At 44.6% G+C, this 12338-nt stretch overlaps 1 protein-coding gene across 6 annotated transcripts in view; it reads left to right on the top strand.

The window, feature by feature from the left end:
• cep290 (centrosomal protein 290) overlaps window positions 1-12338 on the top strand; it is a 194104-nt gene that overhangs the window by 144271 nt on the left and 37495 nt on the right. For all 6 annotated transcript variants that reach the window (XR_011936509.1, XM_072484934.1, XM_072484936.1 and 3 more), the window contains 2 exons: window positions 4092-4223; window positions 11691-11836. Coding sequence is in view for 5 of the 6 variants with exons in the window: in XM_072484934.1 (XP_072341035.1) it covers window positions 4092-4223; window positions 11691-11836 (278 nt within the window). In the remaining variant the exon portion in view is untranslated. The remainder of the gene's footprint in view (window positions 1-4091; window positions 4224-11690; window positions 11837-12338) is intronic.

Raw genomic sequence — 12338 nt, 5'->3', positions numbered from 1 at the left:
GACAGCGGCGGGACTTTGGCCCATCGCGGACCGGAGAATCGCCGGGGGTGGGCCCGCCGACCGGCACGATTCCCGCACCCACCCAATCTCTGGTGGCAGAGAATTCGGGACACGGGGGCGGGATTCACGCCAGCCTCCGGCGATTCTCCGACCCGGTGGGGGGTCGGAGAATCGCGCCCAAGGTGTCAATGAACAAAGCTAGAACATATGGGGCTGGATTCTCTGAAACGGTGGCTAAGTGTTGGCGCCTGCGTAAACACCAGAGCTTTTCACGCCGGCGTCAACGGGCCTTTTGGCCCAGCGATTCTGTAGCCCACAGGGGGCCAGCATGGCACCGGTGTGCTCCGCGCAGCTCCGGCTGCCGCACGGGGCCCTGTACTTCCGGCTACGGGTCCACGCATGGACGCCGTGGCTGCCTGAGGCGGCAGCCCTGCGCAACATGGCAGACCCACGCAGCGGACTGGCCCCCACAATATAGGCTCCCCCCCAGATCGTGTGTGCCCGCTGATCGGTGGCCCCCATCGCGAGCCTGGCCGTCCTGGAGGCCGCCCCCCGGTGGCAGATCCCTGGCCCCCACCTGGGCGACCGCGGACCGAGTCCGCAGCTGCCCCCCCCCCGTGCCCGCCAGGTGGAACCATTGTTAGAACCACACCGGCGGAAACGCGGCCAGTTTCCGGCAGCGAATCGCCACGGGGGCCTCTTTCAATGGCCCCCGACCGGCGCCTCTTCGATCGTGCGCGTGCATGCGATTGGTGCCGATTCTCCGGTGACCGGAGAATCACGGAAACGGCATCACACCGAATTTCGGCGTCAACGCCCATTCTCCGTCCCCGTACCGAGCGCGATTGCGGCACAGAGGCTCGGAGAATCCCGCCCCCGGTCTATTATCTTTACATCAACTTACCTTTCCTGCCCTATACTCATATTCCCTGATTCCCTTAGTGCCCAAAAATCTATTGAACTTGGCCTTCACAGGAAAATAAAGGTAGTTTTTAGGGATTCATACTTGTATTGTTAAACATTTGGAATAAGGTATACTTTTAAGTGGGTTTAATCTAATGCTTCTGTGCCTGGAAGGATAAAACCGATTGTTACGACTTCCTGGGCTAGTGCGCAGTCAATTTTAACCCCAGAGTCCCAACACAAGTGAATTAACCAATAATTCATATAAAAAGTCCCGAAACCCTTGGCCCTTGGCTACCCAATAATTTACAGTCACCAGGTTTGTAAGTTGAAACACATTTACTATTCATTTATAACACGCATTAAAATGAAATATGCAGTAATTACAATGGAATAACGGCAAGCTAACCTACTACCCCCTTTAACTGTCCCATACTCTATCCACATACACAAGACAGACAATCACAGAGGGGTGGAAAGGGGTAAAAATAATAAATGATTAAGGCAAAAAGGATCAGGGTCCTTCCTTCTGATGTTGAATTCTTTGCAGCAGGGTTTCCTTCCAGCACGCTGATTAATAGAAGCCATTGGTGTACAGTTGGTGATTGCCTTCATTCAATACTTATAGGCAGTAGGATTTCTTCTGGAGAGACACTTTAGCCTTTATTAAACTTGTCTTTCAACTCAAAGGTCCACCTTTGAGTCTACTTTTCCCTTAGGACTCTTTGTCACATAACAACCCAGCCTCCAGCCTGAGTTTTAATTTCAATTCTTTGCACTTTCAATAAAATGACATCAAGTGTAACTGAGGAGAGAGAAGAGTTCTTGCACTGGAATTTTGGAGAGATTTCATCATATCAGATGGAGAAAATCAGAGCTGCACCTTCCAGCTTCAGAACCAAAAGTGAAACTAAACACACAGCCTTATCACACTGAGAAGCATTCCAGGGAAATCAGACCCAATCACCACTTGTCATCGGCAAAGCCCAACATTTCAAGCCACTCCTTGGCCACCAGCCAAGTCAGTCAAACTGAGTCACCACTGATCTGTTTGAATTAAAAGCAAAGGCTGCATTAAAGTCACAGGTCCATTCATCGTCCATAGATCAAAATTGTAATAGCAAAAATAGGGAAAAACGGGGTTTAAACAGGAGGATCCTTACACTATAATTAAATTCATGCTGGACAAAGCTGTTTCTTTGTGTGGGGGTTGGTTAAGTTCCTGTGTTTCTGTTGTGCTTAGAGAGGGCTACGGTGTGAAGAATAAATAGGCCAGCAGATGCAGGCAACGCTTCACAACTGGGGCCTTATACGGTAGAGAAATTTTAAAGTTTTAATTTTAGCTGAATTTGTGGGTTGTTGGAGACAGGACCTCAAGAATTGAGTATCTCTCAACTCAGCCAGAAGAATGGCTGGACAAGATGGCAAAGAGGTAGGCTTCCTAAAGTACAAGTTACAGCCCAGATAACCAGATAATTGAGACAGAAGGAACGCTTAAGACACCTGAAGTCAAGAGAACAGAGACCAAGATATTGTTTAGAAGAATTCAAGGAAGATTAAACAAAGTGTCCTTGAGTTAAAGAGACAATTACACTAACTGATTTAAAAGGGACAGCAGACTTCCAGAAGTAGATGAAACATTTGATGTCATTTTAATACATTCTGGTTATTGAGAGTTAAAGCAATTGTGAACACCTTGTACCGCAGTCAAGCCAAAAGAGATCCCAAAGGGGTTGGTGTGAAATCCTGTTAAAAGTGGAGCGGAAGCTTTGTTTAAAAATGCCATTTGGAAAACTTGGTCTGGATTTTGGAATGCAAACTGCTAAGGGAAAACATAATTAGAAGAGAAGTCTTTAAGATGAGTTTTTGTGAGTAACATTTGGAAATCTTCACATGACAATCATTTGGGGGGGATCCTGAGGAGAAATCCACAAACATTCACTTGAGATTCAGAATGGAAAGTGCATTTGCCCACAGTCATCTAATGTGCTTATAAGGGACTTTGAGTTAATGAGAACATTGTAGATTAAGATGTACTTTATAATCTGTGTTAATTCTAAAGCCTGTGTGTAATTGTTAAGGTAAGGAGGGGAAGTAAAGGTGTATTGTATCATCATCCAAATGTTTCATGTTTAATCATTTCTTTTTTCTAATTAGCTGTCCTGTGACTCTTTTCCTCTGTGTTTTATAAAAGTTACACTGTGGGATTCTCCGTTGGCGGGATCCTTCGATCAGCTGGCAGTGCACACGGATCCACAGGTTTCCCGACGGTGTGGGGGTGGCCACAATGAGAAACCCCATTGGCCGGCTGCAGGACCAGAGAATCCTGCTGCCAGTGGGGAGCACCATGCTGGAAATTGGGGCAGGCGGGAGGGAGAATCCCAAACACAATCTTTTGAGCCGGGGTTCCTTTCTGGAATCTTCCCGTCATACCATTATCTGGGATCGTAACATTTAATATACTCGGCGCCTGTGCACCCACAGCTCCCTGAGATAGATAATTCCAAAGTTTCACAACCCACTGAATGAAGAATGTTCTCCTTATTTCTGTCCAAAATAGCAGCCCACTTTTCTGGAGGCTAGTATCTGTAGTTCTGGACTCTCCAGCCAGCTTATTGGCACCGACCCTCTGTTAAACCCTCTGAGCATTTCAGACATTTCAATGAGATCATTCTTCTAAACTACCCATTCTCCTCAATCTGTTCTCATAGGATACTCCTCAGGAATAAATCTGGTGAGCCTTCGTACACCCCCTCCTTCTATGGCAGCTATATCCGCCCTTAGGTAAAGATAAACTTGCTTTACAGAGTGTCAGAGTTGCAAAATTGATTTAAGAAACCTAGTGGCCAGAGCCTGCACCCAACATTATGACATCTTTTGCAGCAGAATTGAATGGGAAATATTTTCACATAATGCTCCACAGAAGCATAATCCAAAATTGTGTTTGAAGAAAATATGGCATGGCTGCTTGCTGAGAAGCTATCCAAAGAATATCTGGATTAGCTACTGTGGCAATGACATGGAGATGCCGACTTTGGACTGGGGTGGGCACAGTAAGAAGTCTTCCAACTCCAGGTTAAAGTCCAACAGGTTTGTTTTGAATCACTAGCTTTCGGAGCAAAGCTCCGTCAGCAGGTGAGGCAACATCTAAAGCAGGGAAAATTTCAAACCTTTTTGACATATTTCAGACCAAGACCGAGACTGACGATAAACAGACCACAATAGATGAACTGCAGAAAAAGGTTAAAAGATTGGAGTGTGAACTGGACAAGAAGGTAGCAACCGAGCAAATGGAGAGAAAAGTTTTGAAAGAAGACAAGGTAAGTTTCCACAGCTTAAGCTGAATGCAACTGGTTCTCACTTCCCATCAAGAAACACAAAATGTTAATTTGCAAAATGAATAATTTTAGATCTGAATATTCCAGACTGGATCATACAGAATTTTTAGCTTGTCCAATTTGATTTAAGTAAATTAAACTCAGACTTTCTTCTAAATGAGAATGCACAAAGCGAGACGTTGCGATGTGAATCCCACCCATTATGGTCAGGATCACTTTTTGGCAAATCTGCACACTAAAGCGAGTTAGCTAGTCTCATTTTAACGTGCAGATTCCCGATGTACCCAAGGCATTGCGATCTATCCCCTTCGCCTCGGAGACCTCAGGCAAGCGCCATTCAGTACTGGGACCCACAAATGCGGACCAAACGGAACGGCACTCGAGGGGGTGTCCTAGAGGATCGGAGGCACCCAGCTGCATGCTCTTTGGGCAGGGTGGTACCCTGGCACTGCTGGTGCCAACTGACCAGCCTGGCACCCTGCAGTGCCACCTGGGTGCATGTGTGCAAGAAATGCACTGCCTTGTCAATTTACTGTTTCTATAAAACCATCACATGCTCGTAATACTTTGGACTATGAAATTGGGAGCTGGAAATTTATGATTTTCAACATTTTACTGGTGGTTGGGGAGGGGTGATCTCTCCACAGGGAGAAAAAATGTTTATGCAGAGTCCAATTTATGATTTTTAAAATTGTATACATTTCTTGAGAGGGACATACAGTCTTGTGTATTTGTTTATTCTTTTTAAGTTAGCACGCAGTGACTCATTAGGCCCTAATGCAAACATGGCGTGGGTCCCGAAGTCGGACAGTTGGCAAAAGTGGGTCCTGCGGGAAAAAGTTTGAAAAACACTGCTTTAGGTCATGAACTACAAACAATGTTGAAGCCACTCTGAAGTAACCTTTCAGTTGTTTATTCTTTTAGTTACTTTTACTGAAAGTTTGACTGTTAAATTCTTTCTATTAAGCAAGGGGAAGGATCTGGCCTACATTGAGCAAGACTTATATATAAAGGCTAGGTTGAAATTGTTTTCAATGGATTAGAATCTGATTGACTAATCTATGGGCCAATGGTGGATAGCCATGTTGCTATGGTAGCTCTCAGCTAGAGTCACTAGATACACAATCAACAAAAATTGAAGTACAATTGCTGGAGTTATTTCTGATGGAGATAAATGCCTGTTTAGAACTGTATTTAATTAGCCAACATTGCCAATAGAGGCTGCATAAAAAGATGGTGTTTCTTTCTCTACTGATAACAACAAGGTAACGTAATATGACTTTTTTCAATCGTTATCCTTGACCTCTGTTTATGTCAATTAGCTACTAAAAATTAGGACAGCTTTAGATTTGTACAACACCAGACATAATGGCCCAAAACTTAGTAGAAATGTAACACTTGAGTTCATGGCACTCAGCGTTACTAGTGTGTAAATAAACCCCAGCAATTTGTGGCAAGGAAGAGATATGCCGTGAGTTCCAATTCCGGTTTCAATGATGGTTGCTGCTTCGACATTAGCCTTGACTAAACCCAAAAAATATGAGCCTCTCTGTTTTGTGTCACAAGATCTCTGGATCTGTACAAATGAATCTTGGTGCAGCCATGTAGGGCTGGTACTTTCTGTCTGAAGGGCCCCATTAGGTGCGTTTACGTTCAAGGTATGTTACTAAACCCAGAGGATCTGAAAGAGAATATTTGAAACTGCATAGCCTCATCTCCCATCCAGATGTTGAATTGTTCCTAGAAGGTTTTAAAATTTTGATTTAACATGAGGGGACTATCCAGCATAAAGGCCTGATAATTATATGAAAATGTATGAAAATTTGGGATTGTCTTTAAGTCATGGTAGGGGTGGGGACAATCGATTGGAGAAATCCTGCCGGCGCAATAGCCATTTCGGGACTCCTGCGTGATTCTCCGTCACTGCTGCCATTCCAGTTGCCCAATAACCGGAATGGAAAATCTCCCAATAGTGTTTTTATCTCTCTGATATGAAGTTGAATAGAGCAAAACAGAGGGGCTGAAAGTCTCCATTGGAGCATAAACTAACAAAGTACTGCAAACTTGTTCCAGCATTTGAACTGTCCACCCCTACAAAGCACATGTCAGGAGTGTGATGGAACACTCACCACTTATGCCTGGATGAGTGCGGCTCCTACAACACTCAAGCAGCTTGACACCATTCAGGACAAAACAGCTGCTTGATTGGCACCCCATCTACTACCTGAAACATTCACTCCGTCCACCACAGACACACGGTGGCAGCAGTGTGTACCATCTACCATCACCAAGCCTCCTTCAACCTTTCAACCCCGAGACTTCTGTCACTTAGAAGAACAAGGGCAGCAGATGCATTGTACACAACGACTTGCAAGTTCCCCTCCAGGTCACACACCTGTTACTTCATTGTTGCTGTGTCAAAATCCTGGAAATCCCTCCCTGACTGCACTGTGGGTGTACCTACAGCACACTAACAGCAGCATTTCAAAAAGGGAGCTCACTACCACCTTCTCAAGGGCAATTAGGGATGGGTAATAAATGCTGGCCTAGCCAGCAATGCTTACTTCCCAACAATGAGCTAAAAGCAAATCATCCCAACAGGTCCATGACAGTGCTTTATATTCCAAATGAACCAGCTGCCATCCCATCCCTCTTCATTTGACCCCATCAACATATCCAATTCATTTTTCATATTATGTAGCTTCTCCTGAAATTCGTCTATACATTTCAGCTCAACTATTCCCCTGGTTCTAACCACTCTGGTTTAAAGAAAGAAGTTTCTCCTGAATTCCTCATTGGAAATATCTTGTATTTTATGGATCATTCATTTTGGTTTCCATCTCTACAAATACCCTGGAAAATGCCTTCATAATCTTGAAGACCTTTCAGTCTTCCCTTTTCTACAAAGAGGCCCGGCCTGTTTAATCTTTTCTTCATCTAAACGGGAAGTCTACTTTGTCATGAAATAACCACTACTCTACATGACAGACATAAGAACATAAGAACTAGGAGCAGGAGTAGGCCATCTGGCCCCTCAAGCCTGCTCCACCATTCAATGAGATCATGGCTGATCTTTTGTGGACTCAGCTCCACTTTCCAGCCCAAACACCATAACCCTTAATCCCTTTATTCTTCAAAAGATTATCTATCTTTAACTTAAAAACATTTAATGAAGGAGCCTCTACTGCTTCACTGGGCAAGGAATTCCATAGATTCACAACCCTTTGGGCGAAGAAGTTCCTCCTAAACTCAGTCCTAAATCTACTTCCCCTTATTTTGAGGCTATGCCCCCTAGTTCTGCTTTCACCCGCCAGTGGAAACAACCTGGCTGCATCTATCCTATCTATTCCCTTCATAATTTTATATGTTTCTATAAGATCCCCCCCTCATCCTTCTAAATTCCAATGAGTACAGTCCCAGTCTACTCAACCTCTCCTCGTAATCCAACCCCTTCAGCTTTGGGAATAACCTAGTGAATCTCCTCTGCACACCCTCCAGTGCCAGTACGTCCTTTCTCAAGTAAGGAGACCAAAACTGAACACAATTCTCCAGGTGTGGCCTCACTAACACCTTATACAATTGCAGCATAACCTACGTAGTCTTAAACTCCATCTCTCTAGCAATGAAGGACAAATTTCCATTTGCCTTCTTAATCATCTGTTGCACCTGTAAACCAACTTTTTGCGACTCATGCACTAACACACCCAGATCTCTCTGCACAGCAGCATGTTTTAATATTTTATCATTTCAATAATAATCCCTTTTGCTGTTATTCCTACCAAAATGGATGACCTCACATTTGTCAAAAGTGTGTTCCATCTGTCAGACCGTAGCCCATTCACTTAGCCTATCCAAATCCCTCTGCAGACTTCCAGTATCCTCTGCACTTTTTGCTTTACCACTCATCTTAGTGTCGTCTGCAAACTTGGACACATTGCCCTTGGTCCCCAACCCCAAATCATCTATGTAAATTGTGAACAGTTGTGGGCCCAACACTGATCCCGGAGGGAACCACTAGCTACTGATTGCCAACCAGAGAAACACCCATTAATCCCCACTCTTTGCTTTCTATTAATTAACCAATCCTCTATCCATGCTACTACTTTCCCCTTAATGCCATGCATCTTTATCTTATGCAGCAACCTTTTGTGTGGCACCTTGTCAAAGGAGTTCTGGAAATCCAGATATACCACATCCATTGGCTCCCCGTTATCTACCGCACTGTTAATGTAGTCAAAAAATTCCACTAAATTAGTTAGGCACGACCTGCCCTTTATGAACCCATGCTGCGTCTGCCCAATGGGACAATTTCCATACAGATGCCTCGCTATTTCTTCCTTGATGATAGATTTCAGCATCTTCCTTACTACCGAAGTTAAGCTCACTGGCCTATAATTACCCGCTTTCTGCCTACCTCCTTTTTTAAACAGTGGTGTCACGTTTGCTCATTTCCAATCCGCCGGGACCACCCCAGAGCCTAATGAATTTCGGTAAATTATCACTAGTGCATTTGCAATTTCCCTCGCCATCTCTTTTAGCATTCTTTGATGCATTCCATCAGGGCCAGGAGACTTGTCTACCTTTCGCCCCATTAGCTTGCCCATCACTACCTCCTTAGTGATAACAATCCTCTCAAGGTCCTCAACTGTCATAGCCTCATTTCCATCAGTCACTGGCATGTTATTTGTGTCTTCCACTGTGAAGACCGACCCAAAAAACCTGTTCAGTTTCTCAGCCATTTCCTCATCCCCCATTATTAAATCTCCCTTCTCATCCTCTAAAGGACCAATATTTATCTTAGCCACTCTTTTTTCTTTTATATATTTGTAGAAACTTTTACTATCTGTTTTTATATTCTGAGCAAGTTTACTCTCATGATCTATCTTACTCTTCTTTATAGCTTTTTTAGTAGCTTTCTGTTGCCCCCTAAAGATTTCCCAGTTCTCTAGTCTCCCACTAATCTTTGCTACTTTGTATGCTTTTTCCTTCAATTTGATACTCTCCCTAATTTCCTTAGATATCCACGGTCGATTTTCCCTCCTTCTACCGTCCTTCCTTTTTGTTGGTATAAACCTTTGCTCAGCACTGTGAAAAATCGCTTGGAAGGTTCTCCACTGTTCCTCAACTGTTTCACCATAAAGTCTTTGCTCCCAGTCTACCTTAGCTAGTTCTTCTCTCATCCCATTGTAATCTCCTTTGTTTAAGCACAAAACACGAGTGTTTGATTTTACCTTCTCACCCTCCATCTGCATTTTAAACTCCACCATATTGTGATCGCTCCTTCCGAGAGGATCCCCAAATATGAGATCCTGAATCACTCCTGTCTCATTACACAGGACCAGATCTAGGACCGCTTGTTCCCTCGTAGGTTCCATTACATACTGTTCTAGGAAACTATCGCGGATACATTCTATAAACTCCTCCTCAAGGCTGCCTTGACCGACCTGGTTAAACCAATCGACATGTCGATTAAAATCCCCCATGATAACTGCTGTACCATTTCTACATGCATCAGTTATTTCTTTGTTTATTGCCTGCCCCACCATAATGTTACTGTTTGGTGGTCTATAGACTACTCCTTTCAGTGACTTTTTCACCTTACTATTCCTGATTTCCACCCAAATGGATTCAACCTTATCCTCCATAGCACCGATGTCTATTGCCTTACTATTGCCCGGATGTCATCCTTAATTAACAGAGCTACACCACCTCCCTTACCATCCACTCTGTCCTTCCGAATAGTTTGATACCCTCGGATATTTAACTCCCAGTCGTGACCATCCTTTAACCATGTTTCAGTAATGGCCACTAAATCATAGTCATTCATGATGATTTGCGCCATCAACTCATTTACCTTATTCCGAATACTACGGGCATTCAGGTAAAATACACTTATGTTGTTTTTTTTTACCTCTGTTCTGAATCTTAACACCTCGATCAGTAACCTCTCCTAAATTATATTTCCTCTTAACTTTTCTCCTCATTTTCCTTGTCGTTGAACCATATCTTCATGTAACAACCTGCCGAGTCGTTTACCATTAATGTTTTTACTTCCAGTTTTATTCCTTTTAGTATTCCTGGTCCTATTCACTGAGCTCCCCTCAGTCACTGTACCTTGTACTGTCGTCCTTTTTGATTTTTGACAATGGCTTCTCTGCCTTACACTTTCCCCCTTACTGCCTTTTGTTTCTGTCCCTGTTTTACTACCTTCCAACTTCCTGCATCGGTTCCCATCCCCCTGCCACATTAGTTTAAACTCTCCCCAACAGCTCTAGCAAACATCGCCCCCCCTAGGACATCGGTTTCAGTCCTGCCCAGGTGCAGACTGTCCAGTTTGTACTGGTCCCACCTGCCCCAGAACCGTTTCCAATGCCCCAGGAATTTGAATCCCTCCCTCTTGCACCATCTCTCGAGCCATGCATTCATCCTATCTATCCTGACATTCCTACTCTGACTAGCTCGTGGCACTGGTAGCAATCCTGAGATTACTACCTTTGAGGTCCTACTTTTTAGTTTAACTCCCTGAATCCAGCTCGTAGTTTTTTTACCTATATCGTTGGTGCCTATGTGCACCACAACAGCTGGCTGTTCACCCCCCCCCCCCCCCCCCAGAATGTCCTGCAGCCGCTCCGAGACATCCTTGACCCTTGCGCCAGGGAGGCAACATACCATCCTGGAGTCTCGATTGCATCCGCAGAACCGCCTGTCTATTCCCCTTACGATTGAGTCCCCTATCACTATAGCCCTGCCATTCTTCTTCCTGCCCAGCTGCGCAACAGCCAGCCAGCCACGGTGCCATGAACCTGGCTGCTGCTGCCTTCCCCTGGTGAGCCATCTCCCTCAACAGTCTCCAAAGTGGTATATCTGTTTTGCAGGGAGATGACCGCAGGGGACACCTGCACTGCCTTCCTACTCTTGCTCTGTCTTTTGGTCACCCATTTTCTATCTCCCTCAGTACCTTTCACCTGCGGTGTGACCAATTCGCTAAACGTGCTATCCACGACGTCCTCAGCATCGCGGCTGCTCCAAAGTGAGTCCATCCGCAGATCCAGAGCCGTCAAACGGTCTAACAGGAGCTGCAACTGGACACACTTCTTGCACGTGAAGGAGCCAGGGACAGTGGACGTGTCCTGAGCTCCCACATCGCACACGAGGAGCATGACACAGGTCTGAGATCTCCTGCCATGTCTTAAACCTTCGGTTAACTTCAACAACTACAATTTCCCCCCCCCCCCAAAAAAAACAACGAAGAAAAAATAAATAAATATACCAATGAAAAGAAAACAGAAAAACTACTTACCAGTCACTTACCAGGGATAAAAAGCACTTCCTCCCCACCCAGCTTCGAATTCCCACCTAGATTCAAATTCCAAAACTCACTCTTTGCTGTCTCGCTCTGGCTGTGTCTTCTCTGGCTCACTGGGAGAACTGTTCTCTTTTACACCACAGACCTCAAAAGAGGAAATAGTGAGATGGGAAGAAGGGAAAAAGTGGCAGACCAGATTGGAAGGTGTGAAAAACAAGCTGAAAGAAAAGGAGAAGGAGCTGGAAGCTGTGACCAAGCAGATGACCACTCTAAAGGAGTTGTATGCAAAGTAAGTTTAATGTTTGCATGTTGTGTCTCTCTGTAACCGCTAATGTTTGCTTTACTCTTATTGTGGAATTAGCTGGTAGGATTGTATCAAAACAGACCACATGCACCTTTTTTCAACTTATTCACAGGATGTGGGCATAACCGACTAGGCCAGCATTTATAGCACATTCCTAATTGCCCTAGTGAATGTGGTGGTAAGCCACTTTCATGAACAGCTGCAGACCACAAGGTGTAAGTACACCCACAGTGCTGTTAGGAAGGGTGTTCCAGAACTTTGATCCAGTGATCATGAAAGAATGGTGATATATTTCCAAACAGGATGGTGTTTGACTTGGAGGGGAATTCCCATGTGTCTGCAGCCCTTGCCTTTCTAGGTAGGAGGGGTTACAGGTTTGAAAGGTGATATGTTCTTGATTAATAAATGAATCAGGGGTCACGGGAAAAGGCATGAGAATGGGGATGAAAAACATAGCAGCCATGATCAAATGATGGAGCAGACTCGA

The sequence above is a fragment of the Scyliorhinus torazame genome, chromosome 19, assembly GCF_047496885.1.
Source record: "Scyliorhinus torazame isolate Kashiwa2021f chromosome 19, sScyTor2.1, whole genome shotgun sequence".
NCBI lineage: Eukaryota > Metazoa > Chordata > Chondrichthyes > Carcharhiniformes > Scyliorhinidae > Scyliorhinus > Scyliorhinus torazame.
This window is presented reverse-complemented; position numbering and strand designations above follow the sequence as displayed.